Raw genomic sequence first — 25518 nt, 5'->3', positions numbered from 1 at the left:
GTAGGGCATCAAACCCAAGCAGTTTAAAAATGTACTTTATCAGTTCATATAAATGTGTAATAAAAGCAGTTACCCCTAGCAACATGAAACTAGGGAACCTACACAGATGTAATAAAGCAGAATGAAAAGTGCCCTGTAGTGGGTTTTTGTGGCCTTGCAGGGAATAATAATTTTACCTCTCTGTTGTTGTGGAGACAGGTCCATAACTGTACCCAGTGGAGCTAATCATGCATTATCTTTACTATACACAGACAGTGATCCATAAATTTGTAACATCTGTTCTCAAATAGAGTCTCCACTTGCCACCCCCTGCTGAGGAGGAGGCTCAGGTCATGCATACTTTGATGAAAAGTGGGAAGTCAGCAGATGCTACAGTGTACCATGAGCTTGGAATTCCTCACCTTGTTTGTCTAAGTGTATGTGTACTGCAGCCCAGTCACAAAGTAGAAAGCACCAAGGTCAAAAACCAGTCACTGTTTTGTAAAAAGGATCACTTAGTAAAATATTCAAAATATCTCCATAAGCTTTCCATCCTTGAGAGTTAAATCCACTTCTTCTACTCATTCTGTCTGTTCTGTAAACATGATGAGCATGTGTTCATTTCTCTTTACATTTGGAAAGCTTATAGGAAAGGTAGTGACCATAAAAAACATTCCTTAGATAGAGAGAAGCAAGGCCTACTCAAGACCCAAGCTCAAGACTGAGTTCCTTGGATCTGAATCTTCCCAGAACTGATTTGACTAATAACACAAAGTCAGAAATACTGAGCAGGGCAGAAGTGGAGGGAAACCTGGTCATCTGACAATGAACCCACATCGTTCCTGGCTAATAGAAAGATGAAGGCCAAGTAGCGGAGTAGGCAACTGGGAGAAGGCAGCCAAGAGCCTTCAACATTAGTTGCAAATCATGTTAATGCTCCATTTTTAAATGGTTTGTAAAGGGTTAATAAATTATTATCAGGAACCAGATCCAAAAAGGGATATAGGTACATGCTTTCCCTGGCCTAGCTTTTAGGCATCTTGCCCAAAAGGGAATGAAATGTACACATAGGGATTAGGCATCTCTGTTCTATCTACTTTAAAATAGGAGTGAAGGGCACTTCAGTTTGGGGGCCACAGTATTTAACAGGCTAAGCAAGGGGAGAATTGATTCAGACAGTAGGAAACACTGAAGTGTGGGTCTGAAATCCCACTTCTCCCCCAGGCTCAGGCACCTATCTCAGGGCTGCAGGTAGTTGCCCAGGTGAGAGAGATTTGCAGCACTGAAACCTCTGCCTAGGGCAGTAATTCTCAACCAGGGTGCCACAGTATCCTAGGGTGCCTTGAGATCCTTTCTAGCATATCATGAGATGTTAGCACTGCTAGGTGTGCAAACATGATTCACAAGATAAACCATGAGATAGGAAATCATAGTGTTTAAAATATTTTTCCTTGCTGTGGTCTTTTGAGTTCTTTGCAGCAGAAGAGTTGCTGTATTATTTTTCTGTAGTCAAAACATGAGTGAAAATTAAGAGCTGGCTTTTTCTGAGGAACGCTTTGAATCTAAAGGATGCCTTCAGTATAAAAAGATTGAGAGCCACCAGCCTAGAGCTAGGAGCCAAGGTCAAATATTTGGGTTCAGGCAGATGCCTGGTGCCTATACTATCTTGGTGACCAAGAGCTCTCATCCTGGAAGTGGGAGATCTGAATTCTAGGCCCTCCTCAGCCTGAAAGGGTCTAAGCCCAGCTCCCTGATCTACAAGTGTCCAAAGCACTGGGTGAGATAAAGCAGCCTCCACTCCTCTTACTGAACAACAGTTGCTGCACAAAATGAAATTTAAGATTCTTGGGGCCAGAGAGAAGACAGTCAAGAGACAGCCTGATTCTGTTGCTCCGTGAGGAGGGGACTTCAACATTTTGCCCTGGTTCCTGGAACTGCTTATGCATTTTACATTAAGGAGTCACTGAACAAGCCATATAAATGGCACTGGGGATTAGCTACACTCCCACCAGGACACTTAAGAGTTTGCCTATACTACTTGGCACTGGGTCTCAGGGAAGGCAAGACTAAGCACACCCAGCCCATGCTCGAACCACATAGATCTGATGGCTGTCTCCACAAGTGGATGTTGATCAGTGAGCCTTCTCAAGATTCATTCCTGGTGGCAGTTCTTGAACTCTTGTCGTTGGTCTCCAGCAGGTCTCAGACTGGCTGCAGGAGACAAGTGCAGAGTAGCCCCAGGTGAATGTCCAGCTTTGGAGCAGGTCAGCAGGCTCCAGAGAGCAGGGTATGCCTAGTCCTATCCTCCACCAGCCTCACCACCAACCTAGTCTAGGCTCTCACAGCAGGACAGTGGTGGCTTAACTCAGCTGTAAGCACTTATTTTCCAGCTGAAGTACACCTTAAGCACCTAACTCCTTTTTTGCATCCACCTATAGGTGTTTAATAAGCAGTTAATCAATTTTTCCAGATGGAGTTCAACAAGTTAATGGGTTGTACACAATGATGGCTTACAACCATGTATAACACAACACTTTATAGCATATTATATAGCCTATGATAGCTCAGACTTCTCTGAACCAGCTAGTCTCTGAGGTGCCACGTTCCCCTGGCTTTTGCCTGACTTAAGACTAACATAGTTAACCACCTCTCACCTCTTGGGATATAATAGTAATTTATTAACCCTCTACAAGTGGGAAGTGTGACTATTAGCTTGATCAGGTGTCTCCCATCACATGTCCCACAGGTGGGTAAGTGCTGGAGACTTCTACTCAGTGCAGAGCACTATACTTCATAGCCTAACCTTACCAGTACATTCCACCCACCCTCACGCTTGCATAAAAGCCCAGCAACTTGTGCTCCCTGCTGTGCCCTTCAAAGAGGCTTGCATTACCAAAGCCTGCAGATGTATGAAATTTCATACTGAAGCTACCTCACTGCCCCATCCCCATGAACACCACAGCAGGGACTAAGACAACGTGTACTCTATCACTTTTGTCTCTGTTTTTTTTCCATCTATGCTTTATGCCCCCCCACACCTCTCAATGCAATTGCTATACCAGGTTTGTTTTCCAGGCAGGGCACATCTGAAGAGTTCTGTTTTCAAAACCCATCTCTTCTTTTAAAGTTCTGTGTACTGCTAAGAGTCTGGCTTTGATCCTGCCTGACTTCAGAGAATGCACAGCAGGGTTTACCAGGTTGTTTCTCTCTCAGGGTTTACCAGGTTGTTATGCATTAGAGATGCATAAGCTTTTGTCTGTATGGTGCACCTCTAATCTCGTCTTCTGCCTAAAGCAACATGAGACATCTGAAATGGTCTGTGTTCCTAGACTCACTTATTGTAGCAAACTTAAGACAAAGGGTCTCAGCTGTCTGCTGTCTGTCCAGAGTAAAACTTTCAAGGACATTTATCAACCATCAGGTTTCTCAACCAAAGATAGGGAGGTTTCTCTGAGACAACCCAGTCATTTCCACTGGACAGGGTAGGACCTGTAGGAGGAAGAGTGAATGAGCCACCTGTTCTTTAACATGGTATAATAGAGGAAGATTGAGAGTCTGCTGTGGGGCTGTGTGGTTGGCCTCTCATAGCTGAGTCATCTGGGAACAGTCTCTTATATAAGTCATGGCTGAGGTGTGGATTCAGGCCTTCAGAGCACAGGATGCCTTAATTGCTTTGCTGCTGCACCCCTGAAACTTTAAAGGAAGACTGTTAAAGGAAAAGGATGCTGGGAAAGAGTAAAATTATGAGACTGTTTCTATATACCTCCTTAGAAACGTAGATGTGTTTATGACTCCTCACCACTGACTGTAGTTCTAAGACTAACATTCAGTGCATGGCCAGATTGTCAGCCATGGCATGGTAACTCTGGAGGGCATTGCAAAGGACTAGGGACACAAGTTACACATAAACTGGTTTAAATGATCAGAAACTGGTTTAAACCTGTAACAGAACAGAAGTTCAGTGTGCATAAACCAGTTTCCAAATGGCTAAAACTGGTTTAAGATAAACCTAGTTTCATAGTTTCTAGGGTTGGAAGGGGCCTGAGCAGATCATCGAGTCCAACCCCCTGCCATGGCAGGAAAGAGTACTGGGGTCAAATGAGCCCAGCAAGGTGTATGCAACCTGATTGAATGTAGTATATCAGACTTAACTGATTTAGGTCAAACCGATTTATGAAATTTCTGTCCCAAACCCCTTCCTGGTTCAAGTTAAATCAGAGTCCTCCAGCATCCCAGCATGCTTTCCAGACCTGGGTTGTACTGTCTGCTCCAGAGAGCAGAGCTGGCTCTACCCTTCTGCTCCCTAGCTGGAGCAGTGAGGGCTGACTCACTGGCCTCCCCAGGCAAACCCTGGCTGGGGTCAGGGGCCAGGGAGATGAGGTTAAACTCCTCTTCCCCCAAGTATATAGCTGTCCTTCCATGCTTACTTACTGCTGGTTGCAACTGTGGACTACAAATCCCAGAGGAACCTGGAAACAGGAAGACAAAGTGATAAGCAACCCTGCAGAGTCCTGATACTGTGCTTGTAAACTGCAAATCCCAGAGACCTCAGGGGCAGCAGGAAGAGGAAGAAAACACACAGCCCCTGCTGGCTATGTGCCAGAGAGCTGTACTTTAGCACCCCCCAGCTTCTGGCTTGCACCACTGCAGGCATGTGGCTGCGTTTCCTGAATCAAAAGGGAATGTCTGTTCATTTGCTTATTGATACAGTTTTTTGCAGCTTAAACTAACCTGCAAAGACTTAATCTTTTCAGCCTCGGGCTTTTTGACCGTCTATACTTAGCCAAGGTGACACTAATTCAAAGCCTCTATAAATAAAAACTCGCTGAGCTCCCCTCTAATCTGACCTGGATGCTAAAGGTCCAAAGGGACCTACAGACCATCCAGTAATCAAAAGGACATAAGAGCACCCTGACATCACCTCCTTTTCCTAGGCCATACCTTTTACACAGGCGAGTTCCACAAGTGTGCAGGTTACAGTGCAGCAGCTGTTTAAAAAGCTGAGCAGCATTTGCTTTTCCTACAGCCCAAATAGTGAGCTCTCCTTGTCCTTGGCAACATAATGGGTGTGTCTATGTGTTCATTAATACACAGTGGTTACTGCACATTTATTTAGTACTTGTATAATCAAGTACTAAATAAATGTGCAGTAACTGGAGTTACAGCACAGTAGCTCTGGCGAATTTCTTTTTGGTGACACTACCGCACATTAGCCTAATAATACTGTGCAGTAGCATATTAGCACAGTTTGTGCTGTGACACGCCACTGCGCAGGATTATTAGGCTACTGCACATTAGCATTTCATGTAGATGTGCTCAGTGCTAGTTTTATGTTAGAAACCTTCTGCATTCATGTATCAACATCAGGAAGGGACAAAGACTAGCATCCTAAAAGAGTTCAGAGACTTGTTTGATCCAATGACCACTGAATTGAAAAGGGAGCCATTCCATTGGCTTTAGTCCTGGCTAGAGCATACTTCTACTTTCCATTGAAATGGTTCTATGTAGTATTATTGCTCTTATATTCTTACAAAATACCATGTTTACAACAGCACTGAGTTCAGCCTCGAGGAAACCTGAGAGCGTCCACAGACCTTCAAGCCATACATTTTTTCTTTATTAAAAATACTTGTAGAAATGTTTTTTAAAATCTTGGCATGGCATTTTCTAGCCATCCATAGACAGTGAACATGTGCACAATAGCACATGTTCATTGCACACCACAGTACAAAAATATTGCACAATGACAAGATATTAAAAAAAACCTAACCAGCGGGGCCTCATTTGGTATGTGTGCATATGTACAGAAGATGAACTCCTGTAGTTCTGAAGAGCATCAGGAAATCCTGTTTTATAATCTGCTGTACCTGCTTCCTTTAGCAGTTTTATATTTCTTAAAAAATAGTTTTACAAGCTTCTCTTTAGACACAGTAGCATCGCCAGGTACAAACCATGATGTGACGCTACTGCTCAGTAGTAATGAGCTACTATGCAGTAGTAATGAGTAGGGGTGTGTGAAGTGGTCCTATTCAGTTCAGATTTGGATTTGGCCCAAATCAGGGACAGTGATTCAATTCGTAGATTCGGATCACTGTCCCTGATTCAATTTGGCCAAATCCAAAGATTCGATGCTGGTTCAGAGAATCAGTGATTTGGACTTAGACACAGTTTTAAACGTTTTCTACATACGTTGAGGTACCAGGCATGGCTCATAATTGCTGCGATGCTGGAATGAATGGAGCCTCCCACAGGAGGTGGGGGGTGGAGGGGGCCTCCACATGCTCAGTGGCGAACCCAGAAGTGGACCAGAAGTACTTCCAGTCCACTTCTGGGTCTGCCAGGGGACACTCTGGGGAGCCCCCCCCATTCCTCCCTGGCTCAGTGATTGGCTATGGTGGGACCCCGGGTGCCACCCCCAGACCTAGGAGGCACCAGTCACTGAGTCGGGGAGGTGCGGGGGAGGACCCCCGGCGCGCTTCCTGGCAAACCCAGAGCTTCTGATCCACTTCTGGGTCTGCTGCCGAGTGCGCTGGGCAGCCTCCTGTGCTTCTCTAGGACACTCCATGCGTCCCAACATTGCAGCATTCACGAGTCCCTGCTACCTAAAGGTATGTAGAGAAAAACATTTAAAGCTGTGTCTATGTCCGAATCTCCAAATCTTTCCTTATCTCTCCAATTCGATTCAGAGAGATTAAAGGGTCTCCTGATTCAATTCGGATTCAGAGATCCAGCTGCTAAATCAGGCCAATTCTTTGCCAGATTGAATCAGGGACCAAAGCCTCACACAGCCCAAGTAATGAGCTACTGTGCAGTAAGCATCACCAGGCAACCATGAATGATGAAAATAAAAAACAACTGCTCAGTGGGTGTCTCATGTAGACACACCCAGTGAGTACAAAGGGAAGGTTTTTTTATTTTCTTCATTATATCGGTATGCCTGATGTACAAATTCTCATTCTACCAACCTTTTTTTGCAAATAAAAGAATGACATGTTTTTGTTGGGGTTGACATGTGAAAAACCATCTTAGGGTAAATTGACAAGTAAAGAATTTGAGAAAACATACCTGAGAATTGACTATTTTGAATATCTTCTGTAGGGGTAAAAAGGAATGCCTCTCAATAACTTAAAAATAACAAATACAGGGTACTTAATTAGTTTGTACATTGGTTCATAATTTCTCATAAAGAAGAACTATCTTTTAAAGATTTCCCATATACAAACATCTGAATAAGCCAATAAAACAATACCAGACCAGACAGGGTGGACTGGAATCTACTTGTACAGTAAAAGCATTTGATGTTTATGAAAAGGTTATATTTCAAGATTACTGCATTAGGGCTTAATTGAGCTTGTTGCACATAGCTCCGTTTTGCCTCAGTCAACCTTGACAATGGATACCAATAGGAGTCCTAAATCCAAAGCAATAAAAGAATAAAACTTAATCCTAATTCCAGAGTTATTAAAATCATGATTTCAAAGGAATTCTTGTCTGTTAAAAATATCCGCTGTTGTTAAAGCATCATTCATTTTAGGTCTCTTATGTCTAAACGTAAAATGAAATAGGGAAGTATTTCTTCATTCCTGGTACACATGGAAAATGCACACATAGCCATCTTTATAAACACAGGGGGATTTGATTTGTTCTCTTAAGAAGTATCATTTGCTTATATATTTTGCCAGAAATGCCAGTGTTTGTACAATGCTCCACTCCATCAGTGGTGGAATGAAAAAGCCCATTTTTTTCAATTTTTAAATAAGTACACTTTCAGTCATTACTGAAAAGCTATTGAAGCACAGAGCCTGATCATGGCAGACCATGAGTGCCTCCTTCTGTTCCCACCCCCCTCACAATTCCGGTACAAATCAATGGTTGTTGAGGGCCCCCGTACCTTCCTAGATCACGTTTCAAGTTAATTACAGTAATATGACAGCTTGTAGTAAAGTATGGCATGTGAGTGGGGGTAGGTGGAAATGCCTAGATACTTAGAAAAACAGAAAACATTCACATTTTGAACTGAAAACCAGATTATCTGAATGCAAAAGAGTATACACACATGTATGTGTAGTACTTATGTCCAAGTTTCTGAGACAAATTATGTAGTCCTTATTTAACAAGATTCCCATCAAAGGAAAAAAAGCTGAATCTGAATAAAGCCTGTGAGATTTCTGTGAATCTACAATGGCAGTCATAAGTAAAAGAGGAGGAGTCTACACATAGTACAAAGATATGTGGATTGTTATCTCTGAACAGTGACTGTAAGGACAGCCCTGGTATCAGAAATAGATAAACTGTATAAGAGTTCACTGTCATCAAGACCCAGTCTAGTAATTCCCTCGAGAAGACAGGCATTGATTATAAAAAATGCACTCAGCCAGTGAGTCTAGATTTGTTACTAAATTCAGTATGGTGCAAAAAGTGCAAGAGTGTCATTCCATCCATGACCTTTAGCTTTTCCTCACATTCTGAAATTGGCCTGAAAGCTGCTTTGATTGTCTGTTGTGCACAATAGTCCATAAGTCTGTCAGAAAGGGAAATAACATAAGATTGGTGCTAGAAATCTGCGGAGCAATGATGTCAACTACTGTGATTTAACCTAGAGCAGGTTGCCATCCCAGTAAGTGTCACTTTAAATCAAAGTCACATACAGCCTGTGAACCACAACTGAAACATCCACAGGGAAAAAAATCCAGTGTTAAATCCTTTCAGTATGATGTGGTTTATATTTTGTTACCACATTAGTGGCTGCTGTAGTCTCCACAGCAGCTGAGGTTTTTGAAATTTTGCATTAGTTACGGCATTCCTGAAGTTGCTGTTGGTTAGCAGTAAACATAGCTTCAATCTGATCTTGTCCCAATGCTGTTGTGCTATATATTTTGTGCTTTGTACATTTTCATGAAATATATATTGGGCTGGCTTGTGCATATAATACCGTGGCCAGTGCTAAAACAGAAGTGTACATGATTCATTCTCATCCAGAACTCCTCCTGACTGGTCCAGCAGAGATCATAGAGTAGAAGCTCTTCATTGGGTGCCAAGTGTGTGCTCTCCACACCCAACCAGCTCTATTAGCCATGGGAGACAGATATATAATCATAGGAAATTAGGTAGACTAGTGGAGCACAACCTTTTTGTCCAGCAGGCCAGTCCCTCTTGTTAAATAAGAACTACATGATTTGTCCCAGAGACCTGGACACAAGCACTACACATACATGTGTGTACACTCTTTTGTGTTCAAATATGTGAAAGTTTTCTATTTTGATAAGTATCTAAGCATTTCCACCTACCCCCACTCACAAGCTATACATTACTACAAGCTGTCATATTATTGTAATTAACATGAAACATGATCTAGGAAGGTATGGGAGCCTTCAGCTCTCATTGATTTGTACAGGAATTGGCGGGGGGCAGGGGGGAACAGTGGAGGAGGGCAAGCTCTTTGCTTCAATAGCTTGATCAGACTCTTTGATTGAAAAGTTATCTGGTCCCTGTGCAGGCCAGATCCAGTCAGCGGACCCAATCTGGTGGCCTGGACAGGGACAGCGAGACCCTGGCATCTGGCTATGTGGAGCGTGGCAGAGGCAGCATGGCCCTGATCCTGGGGCTTGACCCAGCCCCAACCCACCCTCATGGCAGGGGGCATGAGGGACCCAGCCCCATGGAGGGAAGGAGGGACCATGGTCAAACCCCACAGGAGGAAAGGGGCATGCCTGGCCCCAACCTAGCTGGCAGGACAGAAAGGGATTTGGCCCATCCCCGCAAAGGGAAGGGGCATGGCCCAGGCCCAAATCAATCTCACAGTGTGCAGAGATCCAACCAGCCCCAACCTAGTTGGCCAGAGGGAACGAAGCATGGTGTAGACCCATGATGGGAGGGGCATGGGGAAGAAAACAGCACAGACTAGCTCTACAGGGGAAGGGTGTATGGCACAGCCTCAACCCAACCACACAGAGGGAAGGGGCATGGCCTGGAGCTAACCTGGCTCTGTGTGGGGAGGCTTATGGTCCAGATATGATCCACCCCATGGGTTTTAGGATTTTGGTAGTGGGGAGGGGTAGGAGCATTAGTGACACTGGTCCCCCACTGCCAAATTTCCAAACCTTTCGAGAATCCCACAGGCCAGATTCCAAGGCTCTGCAGGCCACATTTGACTTACAAGCCAAAGGCTGAAATAGACAATCTCTTCATATCTCTCCCCCTGCTCAGAACAGGATCATCCCCATCTATACCATCTGTGATAAATATTTATCCATCCTGGACTTAACTTCCAATGAAGGAAATTCCACAACTTCTCCAAAGTCATCAGTTACAGTGCTTAGCCACCCTAACTAAAAAAACTCTTCCTAATATCTCATCTAAATCTCCCCTGCTGCAGTGTAAGCCCATTACTTCTCATCCTGTCACTAAAATCATCATTCTCTTTGTAACAATGCTTTTTGTATTTGGAGGCTGTTGTTGACTCTCCCCTTAGTCTTCTCCTCCCTAGACTAAATCATCCAGTGGTCCCACCCTGTCCTCTATTCTGTGGGTGCATCTGCATGAGACATTTACTAATTAGCTCCACAAAAAATATCACCATGTACACGTGCGGTGCTATTAGGCTAAAGCAAACTAATTAACTCCAGCTAGCTCTACATTGTAGCACCCTCATGCCCCAGTCAGCCCCTCCACAGCAAGTTGAACCAGGTCAGAGCAGCCCCAGGCTGGCGGACTGATTCCCAGGGTCCTCTGTCAACTGGGGCTGCTTGGCCCCAGCTCAACATGCTGCAGTCCTGGGCACAAGTACAAATATGGAGCCCAGGAGCAATAGACTCCCAGCACAAACTGTGCCATTGCATGTACAGACGCACCCAGTTTCTCCTGGCTATTTAGCACTTCCTCTAGCAGGAACCAGTCCTCTGATTTCCTCAAAAGCATTGTGTGTGCACCTTACAAAGAGGCACAAGAGAAGAAAGGTGACCTCTCCTCAGCACAGGAAAAGAACACCTTGCTAAGTCACTACACAAATCACCCTTTCTGTCAGATCAATTACAGATGAACCTCAAATACTTTTGGGTCAAATTCCTTCCATTTAATGATGACCAGGAATTCATTTCATAACCTAAAAAGCCAAGATGCCACAGTAGGGAAGCAGATGAATGTGGAATCACCAAGAGACTTATATAGGTGTTAAATCTGCATTATATTTGAAAGAAGTTTAGCTCTGATAACACTTAATATAGTCAGAGCTTCCCAAAGAGGTCTAGAAAGAAAAGAATTATCTTCTTGGTTGAATTTTGGGTATTGCACACAAAAGAATCCCATGGTATTTTAAAGTTCATAGGTAAGGGTCTTCTAAAAGGCAGAATGAAGCTTCTATATATTAAAATATTCATGGTTACTATCTTACCTGTTGTATTGAATGAATTGCTTGTCTAACCTAAGCTGTATCTTACTGTATTTATGTAATGCTTCTAATATATAAGTTATACTCTCAGCTAGTGTAAATCAACATTAGTGTACTGATTTCCTCCATTTGAGGATTTGGCACATTATATCTTTTTTTCTATAGCATCTTTCACTAAGTTCTGATCTTGCTCCATTTAATTCACATTGGTGAAGCATTTAGAAAATGTTGCGTAGCAATTTTCTTCTGCTTAAAAAAATAAGAGCTTAGTGTCACATGAGCAGTGACGCCGTGTGCTACTGTTAGAAGCAAATCTGCGCCCATCAGGGCGCACATGTAAACATACTCCCAGGCACAGTTTATTGCACCTTATATTAGCATGCAGTAACCTTACTGCACATTAATTGCATGTGTAGTCTCACCCAGTGTCTATTACCAAAATCCAGGCTCATTAGCAAAATTTGCAGGCTCTCTATTCAGACCTCTTCACTTGCTTTGTATGTAGAGGTTTTGTTGGGTTTTTGTGTTATGTGTGGGGTGTTTTTTTAAAGAATTAGTTTCCTCTAGTTCAAAACACATATTTTTTGCCAGGTCCTCTGTGTTGTGTAATCTTATTAGAGAATCTGTTGAAAGATATGTTTCATTGCAGGTCCAATTTAAAGCCTGAGTAGGTTTCGATTATAATGAATCCAGAGCCTGAAGCTTGATCTCTTTGTATTTCTGCTCTTTCATAGTTTTATATAACAACGGAAAACTGATATGGAATGTCACAGAATACAACCACTCAACAAATGAGACTGCATTTAAAGTTATAATACAACCCCCCCAAGAGAAAAAATATGTAAACTGCTGATGTTCTACGTTAGGTACATGATGGGCACGTCTACATGTGCCTGTACAGTGACATTGCTACTGCCCTTTTGGAAGTACTAAAGCACAGCGTAGTAGCAGCCCATACTGCACCATACACTGGGCACACCATTATTTTTAGTCGCTACATCACTGTAGCAGTGTGCTATAATGAGGGAGCACACTTCTACAATAAAATAGCTGTTGGTCACATGTAAATGCATGTGGTCACTATGTCGCTTTAGTGCATCACTATGGCAACATGGCATCACGTGTAGACACACCGGATATGTGGTAGGACTTTATCTGCTGGATACATGCTTAATTTGGTCAGTCCCATCTTCCGTCTACCTATAGTGTTAGTGAGGTTCTGGAAAGAGCAGGAACTCTATTTCAGTGGTCTAAAAGCTGTCATAGGAAAGGGAATAGACCCAGGATAGCAGCATCCACCCACTCTCTCCAGTCCTGTGAAATGTCAGCTGTAAAAAACCCCCCAGCAACCTAGGGTTAAGGGACTGGCTTTTGAGATGGCCCTGGCTGAGAGTAAGTGGTGGCATGGGGAGCCAGCTTCTTTGCAGGGTATCATTCCCTCGGGAACTCTGCCAGTTAATTCTTGTGGAACATATGATGACCTTGAAATCATTCATGTGTGCATGTTCTACTCCATATTGTCATTCCCCAACAAAAGGGCATTAGCGTACAAAGACAGAGGGCAGGCATGAAGATTCAAGCCTGAAGCACAGTTAACAGGGACAGGTCTTCTATGCAGATGTTACAAGCTGCTGGAATCTTATTACACCTTAGTGGACCCTACTTAAGTCAATCAAAAGACTTCTGTGGACCTCAGGAAACCGGACCACATCTTTCTAGGGCCTGATCTTTGGCAGTTCCTATCCCACCAGCTAAATAGGGCCTCTGGATTCTGTGGCTGCATCCAGATGTGCAGGCATGTGTGGTTTGTGGTGCTGCAAACCTCTTTGCAGTGCCACAAACCACACTCCCAGAATGGTAAAACAAATTTTGCTACCAGGAAATCTTGGTAGGAAAAAACAATGTGAAAAAAGCAGTGTGGCACATTTGAGGAGCATGTGTCAGCAGACACAGAGGCTTGCTACTCCTGAGAGAGGCCCTGGCTGCTGGGCCAGAGCATCTCCACTTCTTTAGTTATCCCTGGCTCTTCCAGCATGCCAGGAGCCAGGAGGAGCGGGGAAAGAGTGTGGCTCCACCTGCCCAGACTCTGGTTTCTGGAGGTGCATGCTGCTGCCATGTACTCCACCCCGCTTTTTTAAGCCATGGGTTATCTTGACCCTGGGATTTCCCAGGATCAACCCCTGCCCCTGCACTGCTGATTAGAAGCATGGGGATACTTGTGTGTGCAGCACTGCAAATGGATTTGTGGCACTGCATACCACGCTCATCTGGATGTCCCCTGGGAGTGCAAACACATAGTTTCCTGGATCAGTTTGCCATTCCTGTGTTTCTTCTGCAGGGGGAAATGATAGGGAATCAGAGAATCATAAAGGGATTTCTAGAATATATAAATGACATGGGTACCTATCTCATGGTGGGCTGGATGTATTGCAAATGGGATTTTTCATGAGAGGTTCAGTACCTTTTCATTCTAGATAGACTTGTTTCAGGATTGCCAGCTGAAAGCAAGAGCTGCAGAAGTTCATGGAAAAGGAAAACAAGATTTAAAAAAAGTTAACTGGGTTTAAGTTTCAAGACTAGCCAGGGAATTCAGCAGAGTCTAGGACCATTCTTACTTTATCCCAACACATTTCCAACTCCCAAAAGATACCATGTTTCTGACTGGATAATCTGTGTTCAAAGCCATTTTGAAGTGCCTCAGTAAAAATGGAAAATACTTGCAGAAAATTGGCAGTACCTAAGGGAGTATTTAGATTTCAGGAGCTGCAGGTCCTGGAGAAATACCTGAGCTAGCTTTAAACTAGCTGTACAAACACAGCAACATGGAGTTCAGTGCAGGCTGCAGCACCCACCCAAGAATGAGTTACTTCAGTAGTTAGCCTTCCCTGAGCTCTGTGCTGCTACCTCTACTGTGCTATCAGTACCTTAGCTAGCTAGTTTAAATCTGTGCAGGGTGTTTCTACACGAGCTATCCTGGCCACTTCAGTCTGAAAAATGGGATCTGATGAACTGAGTGACAAGACACAAGCACAAACAGCAATAAAAATACTTACCTTGAAATCACAAAAATGTGATATGGGAATTATAAAGCAAGTGGATTAATGAAACAACATTAACTTTGTTCACCCAGAGATGCCACAGCATCCACTGCCCAGATTTACACCATCAGGTGGGTCAGCAATCTTGTGATTGTTACTTGAAAGAAGAAGGCGGCATGGATGACCAGTACAGCCATGCTACTCAGAAGCTGATACTTCTTCCAAACTAGCCATGCCTGTGGCAGGGTTCTTAGGGAAAGGAAATTCATAGTACAATTAAAACCCCTCTCTCTTTATTTGCTTTGTTACATTCAGTATCCATAGGCTTAGAGTCAAATTCCTGGAAATAAGCTGATGCAACTTTATAGAGTTCTCTGTCACTTCTGCACCTGCTTACTTCTGTTAACATAGAAGAATAATTGTGATGAGCATGGGAGTCCCATTAGCAGTTATTGCCTTCTATTTGGCCCTTTCATGTATTTTCCTTAGTCTCAAGAAGCACACAGACCTGGTAATATAAAAGCAGCTTTAAACTAATGATCTTCTCCTCTATAAGTAATTTATTTCTGAACCAGATTTATGCCATTTATTTTCTTTCCATGTCCCAATTTCTCCTGTAGGCCGAATGAGTTTGACAGGGAACTGCATGTGTGTCTCAACAGGCAGTAGAGGAAATCCACTCCTCCTATTCAATATTACAGTAGTGCCTGGGAAACCCTGGCATAAACCAAGAACCCACTGTACTAGGTGCTGTCAAAAAAGAGACAAGACCTGCCTCCCCGATCTTACAGGGTAAGGTGTGGTTGATTGCCCTGTTTTGTCTCAACAGCCCTCAACACAGCACGGTGTGAAAAATTACAAAAAGAGAAAGAGGAGCTGGAGAAGCAATTTGAGGATGAGGTGAGGAAACTTCACTGGCAACAGCAAGAAGAGCTTCAAGCCCTTGAGGACAGGCTGCAGTTACAATACAGCAGTGAACTAGAATGTCTGCAAGAAGAAAACAAGCTTCAACTCATGAGAATCAAGTGTCAGCACCAGGAACAGGTCAGCCATAAATTGTTCACATGAGGAGGCTAAATCAGTTTAAATTAAGTGTAGGTGACAAGAGAGCTGAATGTATTGACCTTCTCCAGTATGGTGATATGAGTCACAAGCTGTGACATGAGTCACAAGTCACAAATGAATAGATCTAGGATTGTTATCTCCCTTATCCAAAGAAAAGTTCATACTTCAGAGTTATACAACACGACCTTGAGGTCCCACTTTATAAAATGCTTTATGAATGGCTCTCCTGTGAAACACCCTGTATAAAGACTGGGCCCAGTCCCGTCCTCTCCCCACCACTTACATCCAGCAAATGGTAGCTTATCCCTGTTTACTCAGATGATGCTACATACGGAGCAGCATACTACCTGGAAGAATTTTGCCCATTTTTATTTCAAATGATACAATTAAAAAAAAACAGTGAAGTGAATTGCCTGATGTCACATGCTCCAGCAGATGCGCTCCAGCAGAGTCTAGCATCACGTGCTTCAGCAGACTCTACTGTCACATGTATCAGCATCCCCACACTGAAAAGTGGTGGCAGAGCGTTTTAACTAAAGTTCGTTTGATGAGATTTAGTTCAGTGCCCATCCACTGCGACTCAGGCACTTTTAATTAGCAACTATGCCTCCCGGAGCACATGTGAAAATACCCAATGTATTTACCTTCTGTGCCTAATATACTGTAAATCACTTAGAGACCCTGGGATGAGGACAGAAGTACAAAGTAGGAGGAAGCAGATTTTCTTTTCAGCATTTAGTTCCTTGTGAAGGATCTAAAGAGGGCTGCCCTTGAGCTGGGCTGCTGGACCATGCTGTGACCTGACACTGAACTGGCACACAGAGAAAGAAAACAGTGAAAAATGGAAAACTGAGGCTAACACCCAAAGGGTTCCTCCACCAGACAGCTGTAGCACTCCACTGTAGTTGTACTATGAAAAAAGGAGATGCTGACAAAAGGTAGATATTTGCTTGGAAAAATCCACAGGGCCTGAAGTTGTATTATATGTTGTTTTTTTCCTCCACAGTTAAAGAACCAATAACCTCTGATGGCAGGTTCATTCTACTAAATGTCTTCATTAAGGATGTTATCTTTCTTTCTGTCTCCTGTAAAAGATTTTGATAGTGCTTAGAGGTGTTAGAAATGCCTTCTCTGGGTTATAACCTTTCTGAATTGCTGCATCCTTTTGTTGTCATGGTTAATTTCAAATCCTTCCAACAGTGACAGAAAGGTGTTCACGACTGGACTGTTTTACCCCATGCAGTTTAACTTCTTTTGGCTGAATGTGATTTTCCAATATGTGATAGGTGTTGGAAAAGTCTCTTTCAAAAGGTCTTTGTGTCTGAAGCTAGAGTGTTTCTTTATCTTCTTTTTTTCATCTGTTAAGATCTGTGCTAACCTATTTCTTTTCCACTTTTGTGTTGTGAAGCCTTTCAGCTTGTTAAGGTTGTCTGCCTTGCCATGTCTGCATACTGACAGGTATTAGTGATTCTTCAGTAATGTAGGGCAGGTTTTTATGGCTGGGGGATTTAAGGGTTTTGTCATATTTTTTCTTTAGATAGTTCTTTCACTGTTTCCAGTTATTTCCAGGGAGCTTGTTGGGCTGTTGAGATGGACGCTGCTTTGATTCTGCTCAGTTCGATCTATTTGGTTATAGGATAAGCTGACTTTGGTCAGAGAGGTTGCACTGGGATTTGACTGTTATCTTATCTACCTTCTCAGATCCCAGTTTGTTACAGGTCGGCAGTAGCATAACTAGGGGTGGGCAAGAGGGACTCCTGCCCTGGGTGTCAAGTTAGAAGGGGATCAGAATCACCCCTGAACCTACGGAGCCAGGCCCTGGCAGCAGTGCCATGCCGGGAACTCCAAAACCATTCCCTGCTGCTGCCGCTGCTGCTTTAAGAGCAACAGCCAGGACAGGTAGAGCATTCATGAAGACAGCAGCAGCTCAGCTGGGACTGTGTAGGAGTCCCATCATGGGTAAGGCTGCTGCCCCCTCAGCCCCACTCTTGAAACTTGGCATCCCCCACCCTCCACAGCTCTTGGAACTCAGGTCTCCCCATTCATGGAGCCATGCGCCACCCTCCTACCTCCACCCTCCCACAGGGTTTGCCCCAGGTGCCAACTCTGTTACACCACTGCAGGTCAGTTAGCAACACTAATGCCCATTCATGCAATGAAAGTCAGGCTGTGCCAAACACTCCTCTTTGCTCCAGGCCCTAATTCTCCAGGCTTTTCCCACCACCCTGAACACAAAAGACATTCAGAGTCTTTCACTCTGCTATTTTAAAAGCATGATTATCAGCCTATTTTCAGTTTAACTCTTCCGGTATCACAAATGGTTGCTTCTTTTTCCTTCCCCTACTTCTGCCAGTTCCAGTGGTCCTAGCTGGTCTAGCAGTTACTCTTTCTGAAGAAATTTCACTATTCAGGCATTCCCCTTTTTACATTCTGGGATCCTTTACAGGGTTCTTAGTGGAGCTTCCCCATTTTCCCCTTTCTCCTGCTTTTATGCTGTACTGCATGCTCCCCCTGTATCCAGACACAGCAGTACTTTACACCAGTTGTTTATGATGTGATGCTGGAGTGTTGAAGAGGAAGCTTAGAGTTATGGAGAGGCTGCTCTCTGTCACTGTTCTTAGACTGGAAGGATGTCCAACTGGAAATCTGAGTATATGTACTGTTCCTTGGACCCTTTTTAGCTCCCTGTGTTGTGCCTGCTGTTAGGATAGCAGGATTAGTTTAAGAGCCAGGAGACCCCCGACAGCCCCTATGAAGTCATACGTTGCTGTCTTTATTCATCTTAAAGATCCATATGGTTTGGACCCTGAATCTCTATCCTTTTCTTCTCTCCCTCTATCTTTCTGCCAGAAGGGACAATTATCAGGGAAGCCTAGGGTATTATATTCATGGAGAGTTTTGCATGGATTGTTATAGAAAATTGCAGGCAAAAATATATTTTCATCAAAATATCTCATTTAATTGGAGCCAGAATTTTGCCAATTAAATGAGAAACATTCACAACACATTCCACAAAACATTCAACAAGAAGGCTTCTGAGGCCCAGAGTTTTGTAGTCATTTCTCCAGTCAGCAAGAGGGAGGCCCACACTGAAAACATGGCTTTTATGATCTAAAAAGCAAAAGCATTCAGAAGGTTTTTATTCCATTCACAAATGGGACATAAATTTGGAAACCTCAAAAAGTGTCACAAAATGGAACTGGGGTTGCCCAAGCCACTCTGGACTTTATCTTCCTGTGGGGAGGACTCATTGGCCAGTACCTCTATCTGGGCAGAAAGAGGAGTGAATTTACCATCCCACAGCATATTTTCGTTTTCTCTGCCTAGTCTGGATATAAATGCTCGTGGCCCAGTCCTGTAGGGCACTGAGCTCCCTCAGTTTAATATCTTTTGTTACATTTTAGCAATGTGTGGTTTTTGCACTGGGTTCTTCTTCTCCAGAGATGAATTTCACCACATTCATAAGCTGCAATAGCAGAAAGAAAAAATCCTTTTAAAAATAGGCAACTGAATATATTTCTGTACCCACATGCCTACTCTGGAAATGAATCACATAGCACATTCTTTTGGTCTGTCTCATAACAAAGGAAATCACATTTACTTTCTTCTCTGCTTCATTATCCAGTAATCATTGTCTGTCATAAACACAAAATTACACTTGTTGGAGGCCTTGAGGTGTTTGAGAATAGGGATATTCTGGACTCTTTCTATGTAGTGGGTCAGAAAAATCCATCTCACCTCAAATAGATTCAGGTCACCAATGTTAACCACTGCAGAAAAGGGAATACTTAGCTTTTATTCCACCTAAGGCTCTCAATGTGCTCTGTAGAAATATAAATTACTCTCCAGAGTGTCAGTTCAGTATGTTTCTAAAACAGTAAGTTAGAGGATTTAAAAAATAAATCCAGTGTAGAGATGAATTGTAGGTTTCCAAAAGTTTCCCATCTTCTCCCTGGAGCTAACACTCATATACATTATTCTACAACTCACTGGCCTTCTCCAGTTTGAGCCTCTTCTCCATATTACTTCAATAAGCCTTACATCTGTCATGTGAGGTAAATCCATTTCATAAAAAGCAAAGCTAGATTAAAAGATGACAGAGCACCTGCTGTGAAAAGTTGCAAAGTGAAGGCCAAACTGGAAGAATAAGGGGAACCAGAGACAAAGTGAATATGGAAGGGGCCTCTCAAGTTATTGTGTTTTTCCTATTTTCCTCCACTTGCCCAAAACAATCTACAGAAACATCTGCTCTGGGCCCTCTCACACAGCAATCACAAAGCACCCTATAAAAAACTCTACAGCATACCAGTAATGACTCCTGCACTGTGGCCCTCAGGGCACATTATAGCACGCTGTCAAGAGAAGCACAGCTCACTTTCCCAACCGTCCAGTAAACCATGTTCTTGTCTGCCACATCTTATTGTTTGAGTTATAAGCTCTCAGTTCAGTTGAGGAGCCATTCTTACTGGTGCTTTCTCTCCCCACACCCCAGGGTGTTAGCACCCCTTTGGCCCAGCCTAACTAGGGCTGGCCTCCCTATAGTCTTTCATGTGTAAGACAGTCATATTGCTTCCCTTAAAGCCTATTCTAAATTACCTACCACATCCTTCACCAATGATAATTCCAAGCCCGGCCCATCTGCACGCCAGTCCCTTAGACCTGGCCCACCTGAAAGGCTTATCTGAGTCATTGGCTGGAATGATCTAGTTGGGGCTGGTCCTGCAGGGGGTTGAGCAGGGGGTTGGACTAGATGACCTCCTGAGGTTGCTTCCAGCCCTAATTTTCTATGATTCTGTGAATAACTTGCTCAAAAGACAGAAGACAAAGTTGACCACTTCTAGCTTTTAGAAACTTTATATTATCATAGTAGTAGTGTGTGGTTCATAAAGAAAACAATTAAGACATGAAAAATATTTAAGCAAGAGTGAAGTAAAAACCCTGGTAGTGCTTAGAAAGACACGCACACCAGCAGGATGTATCTCCAGGAAGGAGTTGGTCATTCACATGTCATTACCAGCTTGATGAGACAACAAGTTCACTTCTCACTCAGACTTTATACAGTGGTTCAACAACAGAGTCCCACTTTTCATTATTAACAGGGCTTAACCATGGCAGTTTCTTTCACATTATTGTTAAGATGATTTTGTATTATTTCAAATTCCAAGCACATTTTTCAGTGTAAGTGCAATCCTTTTCTAATTTTATTGGAAATTTGGCACCTGTTCTGTGAGCAAAGATAGACATTTTGAATAGTTTAATAAAGTGAAGCAATATTGATTCTGAAAAACTGTGACTCTTCTTCTATAATTTAATATTAATTGTAAATAAAGCAGCTGTGCAAATGAAGTGCTTTCACAGTTAACAGCTATTTTACTATAAAAATAAGATTGTTTAATACTCCATATGACAGAATAATATGAGAGAACATGTAGGATTAGAAAACAAGATCATTATAATTCTCAAAGCCCAGAAGAGCAAATGACTTATGTAGTCCTTTATGTATGGTAATCACAAACTCTTCCAAAGGATATCAAAAGGCCCAGGAAACTGGAAATAAGATGCAGAGCTTTCCCCCATTATATCACTGGGTAATAAAAGCCAGACCTCATTCCAACTAATGGTTTCTCATCAGTCTGAATCACATGAGCTGATGGTCCTAGTCCATTTCCTCTAGAACAGTTGTCTACAAAAACTGAAACCATCATTTCAATTGGTACCATGATAGACCAAGGTTTTAATGACTAGGGAGTTTAATAAAAAGAGGTGTTTGTCCAGCTTCAGGCTGCAACCATCTGGAGAGGCTTCTCTCTCCAGAGGTATGGTCTATGGTGTGTCTATGCCATAAATAAGCATAGACAACACTATTCCACTGGCATGGCTTACATTGGTTTCATTCACTGATAGCAATTAGTCTGGGATCTAGAGTGGATAGATGACCAGCTTCCTTGGTTTAGCCACATGCAGAAATTCCTAGTAAAGTACCTCATGACTAGTGGCAGGGGGACAGGTGCATACAGCTACCCTGAGATAAGCTATGGAGATTTAACAACTACAATGTAATTTAAACCTGTGTATTTTTATTGCTGATTTTTCCAGGGATAATTTACACTAATATCAAATGAGTAGGGCTATATGATGTCTGTCCATTTCTTATTTCGACAAACATAATGGCAGGTTGCTCTTTATGTTGCATAAATTCATCATATGTCCAGAGTTCAGGTCTTTCCTGAATCTTAATTTTCAAGGTTGTCAGTTTAACAGCTTTCAAGAACATTAAAGGCACTAAATTGTACAGGAGGAGAGAAAAAGGTACAAGTGACTCCTGAGTTCCATGTGTCGGGTAATTGCATGATTACTCCTGTCACAAGAAGCAATCTTATTGTGATATTTAATGTTTTCTGAGTGAGAAGATAACTGTTTGTTGTTGGAAATACATAGGTAAGGTTGCACAGCATTTGACTGGGAGATTTTTTATGAGTGCTATTTTGCACTAATTGTTTCAAAACATAGCTGTATCATATTCTAGATTATGCTTACCTCTAGTGCTAAGACAAGATTTGACAATGAGGCAATATTCTCTTTGGTTTTGTGTATGTGTGTGTCATTTTTGCCAATATCATATACGAAACAAATAAATGTGAGATCCACCAGTGAACTAAAGAATAAGCTACAATTCAAACCATTTTTAATGTATCCATGTCCTTGCCTATTGAATGACTGAATTGGCCTAATACCACAAATGACCTGTTCTCTTTATATTCTCTCCCCTTGGTTTTATGGATATATCAGGAAAAAATGTACAATCTTGCTTTGTCTTATTGTCATGACTTATGCTGAAAGATGGGATTGAATAAATGATTCACTTTTCTGATACAGCAATAACAGGTGTGTTTTGTGAGCATAAGCCATTGAAAGGTTTCCTGTTAGGTATATCGTGCAGCTTTCTTTTTTCCATTTGCATACTTGTGTGTTCTGTTTGTGCAGTAGCTGTTCCTCCATAGGAACGCTTTCAGCAGTCAGTTTGAGAGCAGGGAGGGATGCTGACTGGAGTTACTGTCATTTCTCAATTACTCCAGCACTAATCTGAAACTGCTTGAGCATATACACTGACCAGCTGTCCCATAAACTGTTTCATTGACTTATTCGGATTAGGTTAATAAACATCTGAGCATTCTAGTTGGAAGTAGGAATGTGTAATGATTACTGTATAAAAAATTATTTCTCACTTAAAGTGACTGTTTGTAAATAATTATATATGCCTCTAGGTCATATATTTAGCCTTTCTATAAATAAATATTTAGAAATATGAATGATGCTTTGGCCTTTTCCTCTGAAGTTAATTCAAAGGATTAATAATAAAAATAATTATAGTAGAATATTCCAGGTCAGTAAACCTAGAATGTCTTGAAAATGTGAATTTGTTTGATTGTAGGGAAGATTCTGGTTTATTAAAAACATATCAGTTAATGGAATGCTGTGATTTCTGACCATAATATAAACAGCCTTGTCATCTAAGATGTTTTCAACCTGTTCTTTTCTTCACATCATTATTATAACCATTAAGTTCCAGGAGCAGCAGAACAGGCAGTAGTGCCCACATGCCTTCATTCAGGGAATCATAGTACACTTTCTATAATGAATCATTGAAGTTGATAATGTTTAAGAATGCCAGCACTTTATGCATGTCATCTGAAATTTTCTAGCTCACTGAAGCTTTCTGATAGTTTCTTATACGAGTTCTCCGTAGCACTTATATTTTTGTATCCATAACATCATTTGTTGTCATTTGAACAGGTAGAAGATATTACAGCCACTCACGAAGCCTCAGTGTTAGAGGTGGAAAATAGCCATACCATTGCCATTGCAGTACTCCAGGATGAGCATGACAGCAAGGTTCAAGGTAACCCTATGGCATTTATATGAACAGAGCCACACCAGTCCTAGAGCTGGGCATTGCTGGGAGATGTCACAGGCCTGAAGCTTTTTCATGATGAGAAAATAGTAGTTGTCATATAACCCTAGCCCTCTAACTTTGGAGTGAATATACTACCAGTATAGTTGTACTTTGACAGGCTGATAAACAGGGAAAAAACAAAACCTATAAACTTTTATAAACAGTCTTTCCTGCTGAGGATGAGAGTAGAGAAGCACCTTAGAACATGCATGAACAATTAATTGCCAATTCTAGTCAAATTTGCAGCTGACTAAAACAGAAGGAAATCATATCTCTTATTTTCTGATTTTTTCCCTGAACCTATCTTGGAACACAGGAGACCCAGACAGCATGACCACACTACAGTTCCCTCCCCCGAACTGCTCTCAGCTACTTCTCCCTCAAATGGGGAAGAAACAACAAAGAGAGATTTGGTGATACACTGGGCAGAGTTAACTTTACCCTAATAAGAGCTATTGAGGTAGGAACAAGCTACCTTGAACAGCTGCTGTCTAATCAGCCAATGACCCCATAGAGATGCATGACACGTGTACATGCATTGTCACCACAGAGTGGCTTTGGACAGACCCAAAGTCCTGCTTAGTTGCTGTTTCCCCTCCTTTCATTTTCTAAAAATAATTGTGTTCTTTTCTTCTATTATATATAAGAGGGACAGTGAGACTAAGTCAGTGACCCAAATGTTACTGTTCAACAGCAGGGGTTTTCTACAGATTGATGCACTACATAACAGACTGACGAGTATAGCACTTGCACAATGTTTTGATCCCTGAATAATGAAAGGACAATTGCTTTTATGGCAGCGAGGGTTGGAGCATTAAAATATGCATGTCAGTATAGTGTGGAGCCAGACCTTGCAGGATGCCAAGTGCATTGTATATTTACTGAACCAGAAAGCAAGAGGCTGAGTATGCTTCTCCAGCCAGGTGCTTAGCGCATTCATCCAGGGGTTGGGAGGTGGAGACATGGATTCTGGTCCTTGATCCAAGGAATATTTAATTATTTTATATAAAACAGTACTATTTTTACAAGACAACCTGAGAAAGCCCCACCCCAGGTTATTTTATAGCTTTGTGGACACTATGAGGAGGTAAGACATGTAGATTCAAGTCCCCTCAGGTAGTGGAGGAATAGGAGAGTACTTAACCACTGAGATACTGGTTCAGATGGTAGGGGAGTCTTTCTTCCTGATTGTCAGAATGGGCTGACCTGCTTTAGGTGCCTCACTCACAAATGGGGTTCCTGGCTGTGAACTCTGAAAGGAGGTAGGCATGCCCCTCCCTTTTAAGTGGAAAGGCTTCAAATTACAACATCTCCTTATTTTCTCTTGTCCTGCTCAGTGTGTGTCTTCTGCAAATCCCATGTTTAGAACATAATGTACAGTACCCTGGTGTTGTGTGGTAGGTATACCTGAGCTAGCTCTAAACAAGCTAGCTTTGTACCAGAAGCAGCAGCCTGGCTCTGGTAACCCAGGCAGAGCTGGTTCAGGACTAACTCAGATGTCTCTGCGTGGCACTGGATTGTGCTTTTCACATGTATCTTTAGAAGCCCCGCTCTTCCCTATGCCTTGTACAGAGTACTTGAGTCTCTAAGTTGGAGTCAGCAATTCCAGTAGCTGGAAGGACAACTAAAAGTTATGCACTATAGTGCTGAACCTCAGTCTTGTTATTTTATTATTATTATTTATTTGTGTTATTATAGTGCCTAAAAGCCAAATTATTTAGCCCTGGTACTTTTGGGTTATCTGGGTCCACGTGCTTTCTCCTAATCAGGCAGAGAAAGGCTTGAAACTGGATATCCTCCATCCCAGGTAGATGCTCTAGCCTAGCTACTGGACAGAGATCATGTCTTCCTCACTGTGTTTTCTGTGAGGCCTGATCCAGTAGCTATTCTTGAAATACATCTGCCAGACAGGCAGAGGAATGCTTAGTTTGTTCCTTGGCACCCCAGGAGGTCAACACTATGCAGACCTGGATGATAGTGCTCATGTTTAGGAGCAAAAATATTGCTGTTCACTAGTGATGGAAACACATTTGTCTACAGCCACAAGCAGATGCTGGGTACAAGTTTTTAGGTGTTCGGCACTGCTAAAATGCTGA

General features: G+C 42.5%; 1 protein-coding gene across 1 annotated transcript in view; it reads left to right on the top strand.

Annotated features, from left to right (window-relative positions):
• The window catches only part of MTUS2 (microtubule associated scaffold protein 2), a 545233-nt gene that overhangs the window by 497730 nt on the left and 21985 nt on the right, over positions 1–25518 (top strand). Inside the window, exons 10-11 of the mRNA XM_090028232.1 lie at positions 15233–15447; positions 23263–23368. Coding sequence (XP_089884358.1) covers positions 15233–15447; positions 23263–23368 — 321 coding nt within the window. The remainder of the gene's footprint in view (positions 1–15232; positions 15448–23262; positions 23369–25518) is intronic.

This window comes from Crocodylus siamensis, chromosome 1, assembly GCF_052110815.1.
Source record: "Crocodylus siamensis isolate JL-2025a chromosome 1, ASM5211081v1, whole genome shotgun sequence".
Lineage (NCBI taxonomy): Eukaryota > Metazoa > Chordata > Crocodylia > Crocodylidae > Crocodylus > Crocodylus siamensis.
The sequence above is the reverse complement of the archived record's forward strand: the minus strand, read 5'-3'. Positions and strand labels throughout refer to the sequence as shown.